The following is a 19,657-nucleotide window of genomic DNA, read 5'->3' on the forward strand; positions in this document are numbered from 1 at the left end:
TTAGGAGACATGGAAAGGTATAGAGAGTGTAGGAAAAATCTTTATATGGTCTGTGTCGACCTAGAAAAAGCTTGTGATAGAGTCCCCAAAGCATTAATTTAGACAGTACTAGAGAAAAGAAATGTTGCAAGTAAATATGTTGACATAATTAAATATATGTATGATGGTTCAGTGATAAGTTTAAGAATGGTGGGGAGACAAGGTAGTGAACTCCTAGTTATAGTTGGGCGACGTCAAGGCTCAGCTTTAAGCCCGTATTTATTTGCGCTTATAATGGATGAATCAAAGGCATTCAAGATGATGCTCCTTGGTATGTGCTTTTTGTTATGATATTGTGTTGATAGATGATACACATGGTTTTATTTTATTGGTAAGAACATTAGTAGGGATTAATATCAAGTTGAATCATGGAGAACAACTTTGGAATCAAAAGGCTTTAAACTAAGTAGAACGAAAAAGGAATATTTACTTTGTAACTTTAGTCTTGATTAGGCGGATGATGAGGTGGTGAAACATGATGAGAGGGAAGGTTCCTCAAAGCGATTATTTTAGGTAACTTGGCTTAATCATAAATAAAAAAGGTGATATAGATGATGATTTTTCCCAAAGAATTAAAATAGGGTGGATGAAATGAAGAGGTGCGTCCAAGTTCTTGTGTGATCAACATATCCCTTAAAGCTCAAAGGAAAATTCTGTAGGACTGTTGTGTGACCTGCTATGTTGTATGGTCATGGTGCATAGTGTTGGGCTGTTAAGAAGCATGATATAGAGAAACTCACGGTAATGTAAATAAGGATGATAAGAAGGATGAGTGGCAAAACTAAGAAGGACAAGATAAGGAATGATCATATTAAAGTTGGTCCAAGAGTAGCTCCAATAAATGATAAGCTATGAGGAAGTCGTTTGAGGTGGCACAACCATGTTCAATGGAGGTGTATAAATGTCCCTGTATGGAGAATTGATTTAATGCATATTAAAGGCATTAGAAAAGCTCGGGGTAGACCTATGATAACCTTAAGATAAGTGGTGAGAAATGATATGCATTTCTTAGACCTAGTTTCTAGTATGACCACAAGCAGAGCTGATTGGAAGGCAATAATACATGTGGCCAACCCCATTTAGTTGTGACAAGGCTGCTTGTTGTAAAGAGCATCACAATTATGGATCCCTTGGAACCCATGACTCCAATTCCTTCCTTCCACTTTGTCTTCTTTCATTTAATCATCAAGCTGATTTGACTACACATGGGTGGCTCTATTTATAGTCTTACAATTGAAGGAAATCATACTTGGACTCGACAGAATAAAAATACTACTTGGACTAGGACTTGACAAGGAATTTGGATTGGGATTCCTTGTTACACTAAGACTCAACTCAAACTACTAGAAGAGGAAGTCTAATTAATAACTCCCAAACAAGTAAAAACTTACAAAATTAAAACCCAAATGGAACAAGGATTCTGTCATAACTTGCTAACCAAAGACTCAAAACTCAAAACAAAAAGTAGATCTGGATTCCTAAAATGAAGATGAATCTGACAAGACCTATCAGGACTCGGGTGGTGGTAAAATGACCAAATTGCTCCTAATGAGGTTTGGCCATCCTATAGGACTGTGTTTTTCATTCTTTCCTCAATGCTCTTGGGGCTTCTTTGGAAGGGAGAGAGGGGGGGGGGGAACCCCTGGTTACATCAAACAGTTCAGATAAAAATGGGTTGCCTCAAACAGAAGAAAATATTTCATTTCTGGTGTTAGGAGCTCCAGTGCACTGCAATCATGAGTTTGCGGGTGTTTTGATCGAGCTTTCCCCTTGATTTGACGTATATTTAGCGAAAAAAATCTTCAGATATGAGCTGTTGTGGTGTTCTCTATTGAAATCAGACAAAACTAAGGCTAGGAAAAATCTTAATTATATAAATGTATATTACGAATAGGCTTCTCAAAGTACAAATCTTGTTGAAACATTGTACAAAATAGTTTCAACTGCCCATCTGGTTTATGCTGGGTCAAAAATCCGAAATTTTGCCAGATCTGATCCCATGCTTGCTGCTACACACTGCTGACCTTTGTTTCAGCTTGATGTCAAGAATGCATTGTTGCATGGCACGTTGTAAGAAGAAGTGTACATGGAACATGGGAGCCTTGGTTGGTATGTTGGCTTGAGAGATCCTTGTATGGTCTTAAGCAATTTCTGTGTGCTTGTTTTGGAGATTTATTGAGGTAGTTCTTACCTTTGGTTTGTCCAGATGTGATAGTGATCGCACTATCGCTAATTGTTTTATCAGACAGTCTGGTGGAAGACAAATGTCATTTGTTTTATACGTTGGCAATCAATCATTTACGGGAGGCAAGGTTATTAAGGTTACAAGGCGATAGGGGCAATGGAAACCAAAGTGACACGAAGCAAGGCAACACTAGGTCACCTTGACCCAAAAAGAGCCAGGATGCCTAGTCAACGCCTTGACAACGTTGACGGAAGGTGATGCTGTTGGTATGGAAGAACTGAAGACTAACCTTCAACGACAATTTCAGAAAAAAGGATCTGGGAAAGTCAAAAGTATTTTCTAGTAATTTAACTAGCTCAGTCACATAAAGGAATGTTTCCATGTCATCAGAAATACGTATTAGATTTGCTCACTGAGACAGGCATCTTGGGTCAAAGCCCTTGGATTCTCCTGTGGACCAGAATACAAAGCTTGTCCCTGAGGGCAAGATTCACACTGTGATTGTGAGAAGTAAAAAAGACTAGTGGATAAACTGAATTATCTAATCGTTACCTGTCCTGATATTGCATTTCCTGTTATTGTGGTGAGCCGGTTTCTTTCCTTTCCTGGGACATCTCATTGGATGCAGTTGTCTGTATTCTTCAATATCTCAAGAAAGCTCCAGGGAAAAGGAATTGTGTATTGGAATCATGCCCATAAGAGTTGATGGATTTTCTGCTGCTGAATGGGATGGGTCTCTAGCAGACAGGAGATCAACTACTGGTTATTGTATATTTGTTGGTGGGAATCTTCTCTTAGAAGAGGAAGTACAGTGTGGTTGGGTGTCCTAGTGGTGAATTGAAGTACAGAGCTGTTGCACCATAAACCTGTGAATTGATGTGGATACGACAGTGGTTGTCTGAGTTGGGTGGCTTAGTGTATGCAGTTGCGTATGATAATTAGGCAGCAATTGATATTGCTTCTAATCCTATATCCAATGAGAGCATGAAGCACATTGAGATTGATTGTCATTTTGTTAGAGAGAAGATGCAAAACGGACAGATCCATCCAAGTGATGTTAGGATGAAGAACAATTTAGAAATGTTTTTACAATAATGGGCGGTTGACTTTATTCTGGGCATGATCAGTATATATGCTCCAGCTTGAGGGGAAGCCTTGGAAGAATATTCTCGAGAGAGCACAGTAAGAAAAGCGATGGTGGGAAAATGTCTAAAAATAATCTACACCATACGCCCTAGGCCACCAACCGAGCCTTTAGACACACAACAGTACCATCAGGGTTATATTTAGTTGTGTAGATGCAACAACACCACACCAGATTCTTAGCAGGAGAGCTCACAAGGGATCAAGTCTTATGTGATATCTCTACAATGAGCAGTAAATAACCAAAGACAAGAAGAAGAGATGAAAAGAGCAGAAGCCATGTGACCATGTCTGAGTTGGCAGCCACTCTTTCCCTTACAATGTTATTAAAAAAGAGCAGGAACTTCAGTTTAACATGTGTAAAATAGAAAGTGCATTCCAGTCTAGTTACATGTGGAAAGTAGAAAATAGAAGGAGAATCTTATGCTAAAGGATGAAAGAAAATGTGTACATGACTCATTTGTACCACTATGATAAATATGGGTGTACCCCCACTGTACAACATAGTGTTGAGCCACAAGAATTTTAATAAATTGATTAACCTTCATAGACTAATTTTGTTTCAGCGACCCAGATAGATTCTTCCTACATGTTCAATGTCATCTTATTTAGATGATCCTGGACTAGTTGAAATCTGGTTAAGTATTGATAGAAGCTCCTTCAAAATTTCAGGTAGACACAATGCTTACTACCTTATTTCCTGTACTATCTAATGTTTTAGTGTTTTTTTTTTTTTTCCCTTTGAAAAAGTATTTTATATAAATCAAAAGTGTATCTAACCTACAACAGATACTGTTATCATTTTGCTGATTCTGAAAGAAGCATCAGTACCAAATTATTATGAACGAACCATGTAACTGGTTTTTACAGGTAACTAATGAAAAGGTCAAAGCTCTGATGGAGTTGGCACAAGTAAAGCAAGAATATCAACGGTTGCTAGAGTATGTTAATCCTCTTATTAGTTGTAATCATATGCTTTTTTATGCTAGCATGTCCATTAGCTCTTTCCATGCTATGGTTTTGGTTTTGCTGACAGACTTAAATGTTTTGAGGCAATGTCATGCCTTAGTGCTCCATCAGCTTTCCAGCTTTTCAGATGTGCTTCATGAACTTAATGACTTTGTTGTTGGGTCTAATGGTGATATTTTCCTCTTTATTTGTGAACAGACAATGGTTTTATCAGACCTTCAGAGTGCAATATGACCTCGCTGACAGTTGTTGCCTTGTTGAGATTATCATAGCTCATGCCCACCCTGTTACTGGCAGTCTGGCACTTTGTCAATCCCTAGAGTATCCAATGTTGTCACAGTACAATATGGGTATGAATATGGAATTTGTGTTAAACATCCTTGTTAGAATATAAGTTTTAATCAATCAAAACAGTAGCTGAACTTGAAAGATAATGGAGAAGAAGAAGAAAGAGATAAAGAAGAAGCAACAATGGGCTGCGATTCTAGCTTACTCTCCTAGAATCACAACCTCTCTATTTATAGATTTCATAGTCTAAAAATACAACTTGAGAAGCAAGCCATGTTGCCCTCTAAAAAAGGAAAGAATAAGTACATCTCATGGATTCATGAATCTGTCCAAAATAGAAAGTTCTAAAAATAGAAACTATGCTTTCTAGAAACTACCAAAACTTGTGTAGCAATATTCCTACATTAGAAAGAGTAGTATATCTAAAAAGGAAACAAGGAACAATGGCATAACACTGCGTTACTATTCACTTGAATATTAACAACCCAAACTTCAACACTCCCCCACAAGCTGGAGTATACACAAAGAAAACTTTAGCTTGCACAATAAGAATAAACTTGAAAGGTGGCACTAATCTTGAATGTGTAGCAATAGCAAACGTTGATAAACACTGAGAGAACTTCACCCTGGAGATAATCAACACCAACTTTAAAAAATCTTTAATTCTTCATGTCGAACAATCCATTCAATAATGAGAACAATTGACGATATTGAAGACAACCAAAGTCCATAAGTATAGCAACATGAAATGCACTATCCACATAATGCCAGTAGTAGGGAGGAGTATCCACACTAAACTTCAAAATTGTAGCTCCAATGTTCATATAAGCGCTTCGCAAGAAGGCAAGTAGTTGATAAAGTTTGGGTAGGTAAAAGGGAGGTATTAGGTAAGATATAGGTAGATAAAAAGCAGTATTGGTTGCTGTGGACCAAGTAGGTAAGGTAGTATGGGTTACTACGGACCAAGTAGGTAGGTAAAGGAAAATATAGATTACTGCGGACTAAGTAGGTAAGGGTGTATGGGTTACTACGGACCAAGTAGGTAAGGTTAAAGGTAGTATAGGTTATTGCGGACCAAGTAGGTTAGGTAATATAAGTAAGGTAAAGTTAGGTAATGGTAGATAGGTAAAGGTCTTGTTGTAGAATAATGTTAAGAACCCACGAATTGAATGCAAAACTAATATTATTTAATTGATAGAATAACGAAGAACAATGATAAATTGGTTACAATGGTGCTAGTAACCCCCATAGCACATTGCTGCCCCTTTGCCTACGGCTGCCCAAACACTCACATAAATAATCCTTAACTCCTCATAACATCTTACCCCTATTTTAACCCTTAATTAACTCTCTCTCTCTCTCTCTCCCCCTCCCCTTAATGTAGCATAATACTGTGATCTCAAGGCCCTATCACTACCAGCCCCTCGAAATTCACCTTGTCCTCAAGGTGAAGGAAAATTAGAAGCTTGATCTTCACATGCTTGCCACATAACCATGCCAATTCAGTGTCTTTAAGAACAAACCTTCCTGAAAACCACCTGAGTCTATACCCACATAACTCCAAGCAGCCCACGAAATCCTTCGAAACTTCCGCTGCATTGAGTTGTGCGTCAATATATGTATGAAGGGCTTTCAGCAGATAGGAACAATGGAGTCCCATATGGGCAGTGTCAACCGTGTCCCTGAAGAAACTAAAAACGCTGCTGCTATCTTCTACAAATGTGCAGAGGAAGCAATCAAATGCAGGCCAATCTACACATTTCCCCTGCATATTGTTCAAGCAAAGAAGTGGAGAAAAATTCACTCCCAGATCCAAACGTTGCAAAAAAGTCCAGTACGCTTGGAAAGAGGCATGTATCAATTGCCTTATGGTGCACGAATGGTAGCATCTCTGTCAGAACATGCAATAAATTATTGTCGTCCCAATGCTTGCGTTCACCGGTAAGACCCTCATCCTCCGTTTGTTCCATATCTGAAGAAGGCCTGCAATTCTTCTCTAATACACTACCCACCTGAGTATGCAAACCTTGGCGAAATAGTAGATGGTAAATCATGCTCCGGAGTCGTCATAGACCACGAAGAGCATCCTTGCTATCGCTGGAACAGTTGCAGCCTTCCCCTCGATCTCGAACAGCTGTTGGAGCTGCTAGTTCGTTGAGTAGATTGCAGTGTCGAAGGAAGAAGAAGAGTGAACAGTAGAGTTCCCAAATACCCCCATTTAGCAGCTGGGCTGTTTTGTTTTTGGGCCCCTGGTTGCCTGTGTTGTAGCTTGAACACTAGGCTTGGCCTGAAATTAAAACCCATAGAAGGCCCATAACTAACTCTTGGTTAGTCAACCCAGAACCCAAATAGGTGGGTTGTGTTTTGTTTGAACTAAGTTGGTATCTTAAGGCCCATTCGTCTAATTCACTTGTTTGGGCCACTTGTATCACTTGGCCCAAATCTAGAGGCTGAACTAACTCAAATCGAATTGTCGGTCCAACCACGACCCAAACCTGAACCTTTTCTTCCCAAACAAGACTTGCGATCAAAAGCTTGTTGTGACCTTCCTCTTTTATCGCCGATTGGGATTCTTCCTTCCATTCTTGAGTTGTCGTTAATTCTAGGAAATATTTTGCAATCATCACCATCAATCCGAATCGGGTAACCGAATCTTGAAGATCTTTCCATATAGGAAACTTGCCCCATAACTGCAACCCTGTCACACAAGATTTTGCAGGAAATCAAGCTGTCTCTGCTCCAACAGTACCAACAAATCTTCTTCCATAGCTATCGCCATCACCCATGGAGGTTTCGTAGGAGATCGTGCCACCCAACTGTCGTTCTCTATGGACCGACTTTGTTTCTTCCATAGTGGTTCTACCTCTTTGTCCCCCTCTTTTAAGAACCCAACTGATGCCTCATCGTTGTTGATTCCCCAAGTCTGAATTGCTTTGAAGGTGTTTAAAACGTTTGTGACTTAGCGTTTTCGGTAAACTCTAGAGATAAGACCGTTCTCCCTCTAACCATGCCTTGGGATCTGAATCGCTCTAATACCACGTTGATAAGACCTTAATTATCACCCCTGTAGTCACCGGAGATTTCTGGTTTCCGCCTTTGTAATCTCCGGTAGAATCACTCACCTCACCCTTGCAATCCCTCAAGATTGTTCTCTCCTTGGTATCAGCACAAAAAAGGAATCACAATTAACAAACAAACCACGGTAAATTGAATTCCAACATCGATTTGCAACTTCCCTTACAATTGACATGATGACACCTACTCCTCCCCCAAAACCAGTAAACTCACCCCAGTTCACCACCCCAAACTATGCCTGCCTAAAATCTAGTTCACTCACCCTCCCTCTCTAATTACAGTTTCACGCTATATAACCCCCTCAAGGACCCCTATGAACACTCTTCCCATGTGACCCTCCCACATGGATTATTACAATACCCAAAACTACCTGTGTTCTAGAACCTACGATTGGTGTCTTAACAGTCAACTTAAGGGTCCTAAGACTCAGGTGCATGAGTTGAGCACGGATTTTCCTCTATTTTTAAGCCTTCTAATCAGGTCAATAGAACCAATGGTTCAAGTCAGGTTGAATTTAACTTATAGGGGTATTATAGTCTATTGATTATTTATTTTCTTTGGTTAAGGCCTCGGCAATTTAGAGGAGCTGTTTAATTGTCCAAGGCATGTTTCTAGTATTCCTATCTACACTGGGTTTTCATGTCCTATTGAAATGAGGAATTCAATTGTAAGGTGGATTAGCCATCTATCCCATCCCTCCTTGCCCCCTCAAACCCCCGGTTTTATCCGCTCGTCGCCGTCCGGTTTCTGCGTTGTCGTTAGATTTTTGACACTTGGCTTATTCTAATCCAATGAACAAAATTTCATCAGGAAAAAAACCTTTTCTAAGTGTTGGCAATTCCCTCTCCTCACCCAGCTCTCCGCTCGTCCACCTTCTCCGTCTTTGGCTCCAGCCGCACCGATGGAAATGGCAGCGATCGCGACAATGCAAGCTGAAGCAGGAGATGAGATGTGCGTTGCAAGTATGACGAGGTAGGGAGAAGGTCTCCGGCAGTATTATCTTGAACAACATGATCTTCAACTTCTTTTTTGTCAATCAACTAGCAATCTCAATCGTCTCGAAGTTCAGCGTAATGATCTCAATTCTAGAGGTATGTCCACCATTAAAACCCTAGGTTCTTTTATTTTAAATTTTATACATTGTTTTCGAGAATTAACCCTAGATTTCAGCTGCCTTTTGTCATTGGTGCTGGGATTTTACTTGCTATTGTTCCGAGTTATTTTATAATTAGAAAGCTTTTTGTGTTTCTCTTTTGGTTAATTTCGGTTTTGGTTTGCATAAAGAAACAAGTTTTGAACTACCAATTCGTAGGCATCAATTAATATTTGGAGTTAAAAGAAGAAAAAGGCAGTTCTGGGGGTGGAGACATCAGTGGGGCTGGAGCTGAAGATGGAGAAGTGGACGAGCGGAGAGTCGGGTGAGGAGAGGGAACCGCTGACACTTAAAAAGGTTTTTTTTTGTTTTCTGATGAATTTTGTTCATTGGATTGGTATAAGCCCGTGTCGAAAATCTAACGATCCGGCGCGTTGTCGGCGGATAAATCCACCCCCCCCCCACAAACGGAATCTGGGTCTGGGTGTTGCTCGTTTTTTGTGTTGCTTTCTCTTCTGTTCTCGGGAGGATTATCTTCCGTCTGTTGTTGCTTCTTGGTGGGTGAGATCCGGCCGGGTTTCTTGTGTCTTCCGGTGGTTTGCGGTGTCTCCGTTTTGCTGTGGTGTGGTTCGCCTTGCTTTTCTCTTCCTCCCCTTGAGTCAAGGTCTTATAGCAGGGTTAATCTGCTGTTCCCCCTTCTTTTCCCTTTTATTGTTGTTTTGGGCCTGTTTGGTTCATGATCAGTTTCATATCTGGTTTCAATCTTGGGTCATAATTCATAATTTGTTTGGTTGTGGATGTCGTGGTTCTCCTAACTATTTGGTTGACGTGATTTTTGTGAATGCACAAATATTTAGCGCTTTTATAGTAGCAATGAAATCTCTGGATTTCACCTCATACCCATAAATCTACAGATTCACGTTTTTAGTGTAAAAAGATGAATCTCTAGATTTCATGAATTCAGAGATTTTCACAACCAAACAGGTATAAATCTCAGATTCATGAATCCAGAGATTTCAAATCTTTGGATTCATATAACCAAACAGGCCCTTACTGAATTTTCAGATTCCCCAAGAAACCCAAAATTCAATGATGTGAACTAAATTCTGGGGTTTAACTTGTAGGAATATTGCCCTAGAATTGGGCTCACTCCACAATCCTCTCTCAGGGAAGCAGCAGTCTTCAAGGGCAGCAGAAACTTGTAATTGAAGATCTTTTGGAGGAATTAGCGTTTAAGAAGGTTAGGGTTAGGTCTAGGAAGTTTTGGCCAGGCTTGAGTATCCTACTTGGGTTAGGACTCTTAGGCAACTAGGGTTTGGGGGAGGTGGAATGGGAGTGGGAGATGATAATCCTAAAGGGGTTTGAGGTTTGGTTGAGTAATTTGGGAGTAATTGGGTTTCTAGAAAAGTTAGGGTTTAGGGTTTCTAGAGGTTGAAGATGAATTGCAGAAAATTCTAACACCTAATGGAGGAAGGTGATAAGAACCAGCGAATCGAACATGAAAATTAATATCGAAATAGAGGAATTAACAAAGATAATCTGGTTTTGATGGTGCCAATCACCTCCATAGCATACAATGCTGCCCCTCAGCCATAGGCTGCCCATAACCACTTAACCCCCATTTACAACCCCCCATCTCTCTCTCTCTCCCCCCCCCCCCCCATGGCATAATCCGAGGGCCCTAACAGAAGGTCTAATGGATGATCTAGGGGTAGAGATAGGGTAAGGGGAAGGGTGCAATCCAACTAGTAGTGGAAGGTTGGTAAAGAGTTGGGGATCTAAGAGTTTTAAAGGGAGAGGGCTGCTGCTACTGCAGGGTTTAGGAAGGGATTGGGGTGCTTGCGTGGGCTAGGAAAGAAGAAGGGGGAGGGGCTGTACTTGGAATGGAAGTGGGCTGCTGTGGTTGTTGAATTGCTGCTGGAGCTTGAAGAACAATGGCTGGAATTTGAAGAAGACATGATCTCAATCTGCTGTAGACCTTCTAAGGAAGCCTGTGACTTTGTTTCCTCCAAAGGAATTTTATTAATCAATTCAACTTGTCAATTACAGAGAATGGAGGCTTTATTTATAGCCTTAAAAGAAACAAACTGAGACTCATACTAGGAAACCTAATTGACTTCAAACTGACTTTCTAATTCTAATTAGGGCTCTGACTTGACTACCAACTTCTCGCATAAAGGAGGATGATCCAATTAGGATTCTAAGAGTAGATATGGAGTCCTAATAAAAAGTAGACTTAAAATAGGGATTCCACACAAACAAGGAATCACACCTAGACAATGACTCTTCAATAAAACACAAAATAATGACTCAGTTATAGAAATAAAAGTAGATTGAGGGTCCTATTAACATGCTGGGCCCAACTAAACCCTAAATGGGCTCACCCAAAAATGGCAAAATTACCAATATACCCCCTATACTTGGACGGAATTATTGGGATTGCTGGTAGGGCCTTAGGGTGCTCTTAAACCCTTTGGTCCCTCATTAGGTGGTCCTGCATGTAGTGTACATCATTCAAATTCAGATCTATACAAATATAACCATTAGAACTGTCCAAACTATAAGCCCCATTCCGTAACTTCAATCCTATAACAAAACCTACAGTTTAGAAAGTCAGAGCGGAGACAATGAAGAAAAGAAATGGTGGTGGAGAAGAAGGACAATCAAACCAGCTTGGGAAGAATCTCCCTGCAATTCTAAACTCCTAGAAGTGCAGGTAGGCCATTCATTTATATAAAAATATCACATAGATCTGGTCGGAATATTTTGTCCATTTTCCAAAAATAGAAAGATGAAAAATAGTAATTTCTACAGCTCACTTCAAATCAGATCTAAATCTAAGTTCCTAAACTAATTACATAGAGAATTTGGAGACATATCAGTGCCATATCTAACCTGTGACACCTACGTTGACACCCAAACATCTACTTTTAGGATAAAAAGCTAAAATCCCAAACCCCTTATGCTGGAGTAAACATATTGAATGCTCCAGCTTGTAATAATAAGAACATATATCAAAAAGTTTATCAATCTCGAGCATACGTCACAATAGTAGGTGCCAATACACACTGAGAAAGCAATCCTTAGCACATCAATAAATGATCTTCATGTCGGACAATCCAACAATAAGAAAGATAGGCAGCAGTGATGTGAGCTACATCCACAAGCATAGTGGCAACAATAAAACCGAAGGTATTATCCAAATCATGCTAGTAATAGAAAGTAGCAACTAGCAATTGGGTAAAACGTATAGCATCTACTATGACTGTAAATCTGCTCAACAACAACAACAACAAGCCTTGAACCAAGTGGGGTTGGCTACATGGATTTCTTGCTTACCAACCAGCTCTGGTTAAGGCCATACTAGATATAAGGCCTAAATTATGCATGTCCTATCTCACCACTTCTCTTAAGGTCATTAGGTGAGCTCCTAGCTCTTCTAATTCCTTCAATCTATATGAAATCACTTTTCCATACAATAACATTTACAAGCCTCCATTGAACGTGGTTGTGCCACCTTAAACAACTTTCTTGAAGCTTATCACTAAGCCAAACTACTCCTAGACTAGTTCTAATATGATCATTCCTTATCCTTCTTAGTTTTGCCACTCATTCGTCTTAGCATCCTCATTTCGGTTACATTGTGTTTATTTATATGATGCTTCTTAACAGGCCACCACTTGACACCATACATCATAGTTGGTCGTACAACGGTCCTATAGAATTTTCCTTTGAGCTTTAAAGGAGTACGCCAATCACACCAAACCCTAGACGCACCTCTCCACTTCATCCATCCTATTTTAATTATTTGGGAAACATCATCCTCGTTATCACCTTATTGTTTATGATTGACCCAAGATACCTAAAACAATCGCGTTGAGGACTCTCCTTCTCATCAAGTTTCACCACCTCATCATCCGCCCGATCAAGACTGAAGTTACAAGCTAGATATTCCGTTTTCGTTTTATTAGTTTAAAGCATTCTGATTCCAAAGTTGCTTTTCATGATTCTAACTTTGGTATAAATCTCTACCCATGTCTCATCTATCAATAGAATATCATTAGCAAATAGTATACTCCAAGGGACGTCATGTTGAGTGTCTTTGGTTAATTCATCCATTATAAGTGCAAATAAATATGTGCTTAAAGCTGATCCTTGATGTACTCTGACTGTGATTCACCACCTCATCCTCTCACTGTTCTTACCCTTGTCACTTAACCATCATACATATCCTTAACCATGTCTACATATTTGCTTGCGACATTTCTTCTCTAATACTTGCCAAATTAACGCTTTGATGACTCTATCATAAGCTTTTTCTAGGTCAATAAAGACCATATGAAGGTCTTTCATTTACTCTGTTTATTTACTTTCATTTATTTATTTATTACTTTTTTTTTTTGGGGGGGGGGGGGGAAGTGCTTGTAGCCTTCTATTTTTATTTTAAATAGGTTAAGTAGTCATAGATTTGCATGGGAATTCTGTTTCTGTTTTAAAATACAATTGAGAATGTTTTATCTTTCCCTATTTAAACTTTAAGTAGTAGCTTGTAAGTTGCATAAAAAGCAGACTTTGGTTATGGAGTTTGTTGCCACAATGACACAAATGAATATGGATTTCTGACCACCTCCGCCTTCCCTTTTCTTGTTTCCTTTGATATCTTCAAATTCCTTTCTGTTCTTTCATCGTTCTCTTGTTTGTTTTAGTTTGATATCTTGTCAAAATAGTACTGATGTTCCCCAACCTGGAACTCAGTTCTCCCTTAAACTGCCTCTTTCTCCCTGGGATTTGTCTTGAAGATAAACCTTGACTGCACAACCAAGACTGATAGAGCTTCCTGGAAATAAAGCATCCATGAGAAATCAAACCTGCAGATCCCATTGGCCTAGCTACTGCCTAGATTTGATTTTAGAAGGTACACTTACTCTCTTTAGTTACTGTTTTGGCTGAATGTCAGTTGCATTTGAGATGTCTGCCCATCCACCTGTCATTCAATTTTTTAAGTCAAGCTGAGGAGTATGGAAGACATCTCTCTTCTGAAGTTCCTTTGGATTATTTTGAAAGTTGAGGCCTGGAGGTTGAAGATGACTTCCATCGTGAGTTATTTCCAAGAGTACCCCCCAACTCTCTTTTACACTATGATGTTTTTTTGCATACAATATAATTGCTTACGTAGTCCCCCATCTCATACAAAAGGAAAAGGCAGATTCGATTTTTGTCCTAAATCGAATCTGCTTTCCAATTAAACTTGTTTATTACAAATTTGCTACTACTTTTGCGATTTGGTATTAGATATCTGGTTGGGCCCATAGCCAAGTTGGTTATTGGGACCCCAGATCTGCATCAAACCAACCCGCAGACTGCTGAGCTGTCATTATCTTTGATGTCATTGGACCTTTTAACAATTTCAGTTCTTTTGAACAATCCCACCGTCCTTTGATCTCCTTCGATCTCCTTCTCTTGACTATGAGTATGAAACTTCTCTTAATGCATCATTGGACCTTTTAATGATCTCAATTTTTATAAATGATTTTACCTTTATTTGGTCTCCTCTTCATGGTCTTTACTTCACCAGTTTATCCATATATGCTTGTGTATGCACGCCTTTCTCGTTAACACTGGCATTTGTTGGGTTTACCATGATCCTGCTTTTCCCTTGTCCTTTTGTGTTTTTTTAGTGTTTAATATATGTTTTACGTGTCATGAAACTTTCCAGCTTCTATGATGTCCAATTCTAGAGATATAATATCTTTTGTGATGCCTGGCATATTTGCTTTATGTTTGCCTTCAAACCTTGCTATTTTCTTGCAAATGAAATTATTTCTCTTTTAGATGTATGTTTGGTTGAATCTTTTACCTGTCCACCCCCTTTTCCTATCCAAACCATGCTAGATGTTTCTAATTAGTATCCGTGTCATATAATGCAGGAATGCTAGTCAGGGGATCAAACGGCGAAATCTTTTGGCTGATCTTGGTGATAACATTCTTGCTGCTCAGGATAGAGATGGGAAATTGAAAAACTTGCTTAAGAAAACATATCTAAGGCGCTGGATTGGTCGAGAGAATGAAAGTGATGGTTGCATGAGTGAAAATGACTTCACGCATAAAAAATCCAACCATGCTGTGGATTTTGCAAGGTCTGTTGGAAGTATTTTGGTCCTAGGAATGCATTATGGAGAATGTGTGTGTTATATGATTACTGCTGCAAATAAAATAATAACAATGTTTTATTCGGAAGTTCTCAAATGCCATTTGCTGTTGTAGGATGAAGGTAGAAAATGCTAGCCTCAGAGAGAGCATTGAAAGTATCGAACATTTGACATCTACGATTCGCAGGCTCCGTCTCTCTCTTTTAAAGGTTGCTTCTTCATGCCGTTCCCTGTATTGTGTTCTATTTATGGACTGGTTATTTATGGTCTTCTTCTTGAATTTCTGAGAACTATAGAAGCCTAGAAGGTATTTTATCCCTTTTCCCACGGATCCATTTGTTTCTCTGCCAATTTTTTTCCAGAAAAATTATTATTGCAAGGTTTATCTTGCTTTTCTTTAAATTTACATGATCAAGAAGCAAGACCTTGGTTTCGTTGATATTTTTGGGTTGGGGATGGGGGGACTTTTTATAGTGGTATTGCTGGTGTCCCTGTGGCCCTTGTGTGGCAACTATATGCGTTGACCTTGGACCGAATCTTACCTTTGCACAACAGCATGCAGAAACTTCAATTCTACATCTGTTTCTTCTTCACTTTGCCTCCTTGTGTTTTTTTTAATTTTATGGTGACCTTGATTAAATCTAATGGGAAGGGCCTCTCTCAGTCTGGGCTGCTTGCATGAAGATGAATTTGTCTTTTCCTGTCGAAGTCAAAGAATGGATTGCATTTTGAAAGTTTTGTGGTATCGTCTTTCAATAGTAATGTGAAGATGAATTTGTCTTGTGCAGTTGAAGTCAAAGAATGGATTACATTTTGAGAGTTTTGTGGTATCTTCTTTCAATAGTAATGGGTTTTGGAACTCCTTTTGTAGGCTAAAGAGTCCACAGCATCCCAAGGGCATTTTGCTTGTACAAACGAGACACTGGATGATATTATTGCCGAGGCAAAACTCGTGAAGACTGCTCTTTGTAGTTCTCTTCCAGTTAGCTGGTCAGAGGCAGATCCTGGATCATTTGATGGAAGCATTATTAATGAACCAAATGATGGCTCTGGAGAAACTGTTGACAAGGTAGATTCTGTTTCTGCTGTGGGATTTGAGATGGTGGAGCTCATGATACTAGCCTGTCAGATCGCAAAGGGGAATACAATAGACAAGGGTTCCAGAGATCAAAGCTGATAAGAGCTCTAAACACTTCTGTCTCTGAGTTACTGCCCATGGGACCATGTACGTGTAAACATTGTATAGATGTTGAAAAATAGTTGTTTCTGACGGTGTGTCCTTTGTGAGTGGAGATAAGAAGGGAAAGATGTAAAAAATTATATGTATGATATGAAAAACTTTGATGATTCAAGAGGTATAGAAGTCATATTTCTTTAACTTCATTTTATTTTTTTGACATCTGATAGAGAACACGGGGACAATTGGGTAGAAAGAAAAAACTGAGGAAGTTGTAGACAAAAAGAGACTCGACAGAGAAACAGGAAATTGGGATTGATTCACGTTGGCTCTCCATTTATACTAGTTACAACGGTCACAATCAATAACTTCTGATCTGAAAATAACAATCAAAATAAAAAACACTACTCTTACCTCTAACGTATTGTACTTGCTCCCCACGATGAGTTCCTCGCATCTCATAATCCTTCAAGAACGAAGGTGCATGTGCTTTTATCCCCGAGCGTCTGATGTTGTTGCCAGCTTCGCATGACACCTCGGCTTCCTCAGTCAATGGCTTACCATACATGGCAGGTGACAGTATCATTGCTGACTTGTCCTAAAGGTCGAGATCGGGAAATCGGTGCCGCAATTGTTCGAGTTCGAGATTGACCCAAGTGGAATCCCTCAAGAGGCAAATCCATCATTGTAGCAGCACCCGATGAACATGGCTACCGGCGCGAAGGACGTGACGAAATCGTAAAATTGCAACAAGGGTGACTACCTCCGGTGGCAGAGGAGGAATGCTTCTAGAATCCATTTGAGCAATGGAAAGACGGTATGAATCGTTGGCGACGAGAAATAGCGCTTGGGAAGCTTTTGGTTGAGGCGCTGTGCAACAGAGAGCTGGCGATAGGGTTGCAACTTGATGAGGATCCGATCGCCCACTTGAAACTCCTTGTCTTTGCGATGCTTGTTAGCCTGATGGACCATGTGTGCTTGAGCGCGTTACAGACTCTGTTTTAAGGTTGCCAGAGCCTTGTCGCGCAAGAAGAGGGTGCTATCGACAGTTTCATTGGGGGATTCACGAGAGGCGCAAGCGAAGTTGGCGATTTTCTTCCATATACAGCTTTAAAAGGGTAGCCTGAGTTACAGCAGAGTGATAACTAGTGTTGTACTAGTACTCAGCCCATCGAATGTGACGAAGCCATTGAGTGGGTTCAGCATCCACGAAGGAACGAGGTACGTCTCTAAGCATCATCGATTTAGGGCGTCTGTCTGGGGTGATATGCTGAATTGAAAGCTAGGATTGTGCCTTGCAATCGAAAATTTTCCCCCTCTAGAAGCTGCTCAGGAACACACTGTCGCGGTCACTGACAATGGTGCGGGGTGTTCCATGGAATCAAATGATTTACAGTGGTGGAGATGTCCTCCACTTTCTCGCTGGAAAAATGTGAAGGCAAGGGCGCTGAAATGCGCAATACTTACTCAAGCGGTCAACTGTCACCATTATAGTGGGAGGCCGGTAACAGAACCCATGGACAAATCTTTCCACTCAGCGTTGGGTATTGACAAGGGATATAGCAAACCATGAAGGGGCTCTGTTAGTGATTTGTTGGCCAGTTGAGCAACGACTCTCATATTCATTCCTCTCCAGAATAAGTTCGCTGCGATTCTCTTGTACGTTCACAGGTAACCGGAGAGTTGACGGATCTGCGATTCCAGTGAGTGAGTGGTAGGAGAGCTCAGTCACTGGAAGTGATTCTGAGTCATATTTGCTCTGTTGCAATCGATTCACCCTGTTAGTATCCTCGATGACTGGATCTGGTTCGTTTTCCAATAACAGAAGCTGGCGATTCTTAAATCTGTGCCTGGGGTGATTCGTTCATCATAATTTAAACAAAGCCCGCACTCGCAACTCTACTGCATTTTGGTTGGGGTTAATCTATTGATTGTCATTTGGCAGTGAGTGAGGAGCCGGTAGGAGGGGTGTTTAAATGCTGGAGTAGGGGGTGGGTAGCAGCGATTGCCTTTGAGGTGGATGATGGGGTAGGTAGTAACTGGCTTTGGTCGAAAGGGGAATTGCGCGAACAAACGGCCCTTCAGACTCTTTAAACAATTTTAGCTTCCTGTAACCGCGCAAAGCCCACTGCCTATGACATGTCTGTCAGCCTACGTGCCATCACCGTGCTGCGGATGTCAGATCTCAGGCCTGATACGAAGCAAACGAGGAACGACGCCGGAAGGCCGGTACTCCTGTTAGCCAACGCTTCAAATTGTCCCTGATAATCGGCTACTGTCATCGGTTGTGTCAGTTTCGAAAGCTATGCTTGGGCATCATTAAAAGTTAAGAGGGACCGAAGGCCTTCGTGAAAGACTGTCGAGTTGGTGAAGAGATTGGATCCATGCATCCACTGAAACCAAGACAACGCTAACCAATCCATATGAAAGGAAGATATCGTCAATCGCTCCACGTCGAGGGTATCGTGAAAATCAAGGAATCTCTCTGCTTTGAACATCCATCCCGTCAGATCAACACCATCAAATCGCGGAAAATCCAGTCTAGTAGTGTGAGTTTGAATTGGATTGATAGGACTAATTGTTGCGGCACCAACTGTATCTCCTGAACTTCCAGAGCATTCCCTTAGATCAGGCGGCGGCAATCCAGATCTTTCGTGATTGTTCAAATTTGCCAACGAGCTTTCTGATCTTGGAGACAACTTCCGTCAAAGTCACTCTCTGGTCTTCAAGAGTCGCCTTGAAAGTATACGTGCGCTCACTCTGAGTTGTCGTGTGGACGTTCAATTGTTTCGCAACGCCTTCCAGCACACAAAAACGGGTTCCATCCGCCATGAGATCCGGCAAGTCGGGCCAAAATGATACAACACAGGGAAAATTGCAGACGAAAAGAAACTCAACAAACACAGGAAAATGGGATTAATTCTCGTTGCCTTTCCCTTCTGATCTGAAAATATCAAACAATGCTCTACCTATAACGGATTGTACTCGCGCTCCGCGATGAGTTCCTCACGTCACATAGTCCTTTAAGAACAAAGGTGCACGTGCCTTTCTCGCCGGCCGTCTGATTTGGTTTCAGTAGGTAACGAGTCATTTTGGAGTCCATACTCTCCACCCGGGTGCACACCAAAATTTTATTTCACTGCTCAGTGCTCACCTGACAATAAAGGACCCAAGAAAGCCTATGTGAGATGGATGGAGACATAACATTGGGTGAAAGAAGTCTAAATCCATCATTTTGTCACTGCAATCATTTTCTGGTCAAGAATTTTCATAGTATATTTCTTCATTTCATTTATCGATTTGACCTAGTTCTCCAAATATCGCTTTTGGCTTTGGTTTCAGCAGGTGACAAGTCATTTTGTCCCTGCACCAATTTTCTGGTCAACCATTTTCAATTGATATTTTTTAACTTAATTTATTAATTTGACAATCATCCAAAAATCACTTCATGCTTTCGTGTCAGTTGGTGCCAAGTCATTCTGGTCCTTGCACTCATTTTCTGGTCAACTATTTCCTTTTGATTTTAGAGGTTGCGTTGT

The 19,657-nt window shown here is 40.5% G+C and overlaps 1 protein-coding gene across 2 annotated transcripts in view; it reads left to right on the forward strand.

Moving 5' to 3' along the window:
* MEE13 (myosin heavy chain-like protein) overlaps positions 1–17,394 on the forward strand; it is a 51,449-nt gene extending 34,055 nt beyond the window's left edge. For both annotated transcript variants that reach the window (XM_089157484.1, XM_089157485.1), the window contains 4 exons: positions 4,238–4,308; positions 14,720–14,929; positions 15,057–15,150; positions 15,813–17,394. In XM_089157484.1, coding sequence (XP_089013610.1) covers positions 4,238–4,308; positions 14,720–14,929; positions 15,057–15,150; positions 15,813–16,118 — 681 coding nt within the window. In that variant the 3' untranslated portion in view covers positions 16,119–17,394. The remainder of the gene's footprint in view (positions 1–4,237; positions 4,309–14,719; positions 14,930–15,056; positions 15,151–15,812) is intronic.
* The last annotated feature ends 2,263 nt before the right edge of the window (positions 17,395–19,657 follow it).

The sequence above is a fragment of the Hakea prostrata genome, chromosome 5 (genome assembly GCF_041222555.1).
Source record: "Hakea prostrata isolate BN-2017 chromosome 5, UWA_Hpros_2, whole genome shotgun sequence".
In the NCBI taxonomy this organism is placed as follows: Eukaryota; Viridiplantae; Streptophyta; class Magnoliopsida; order Proteales; family Proteaceae; genus Hakea; species Hakea prostrata.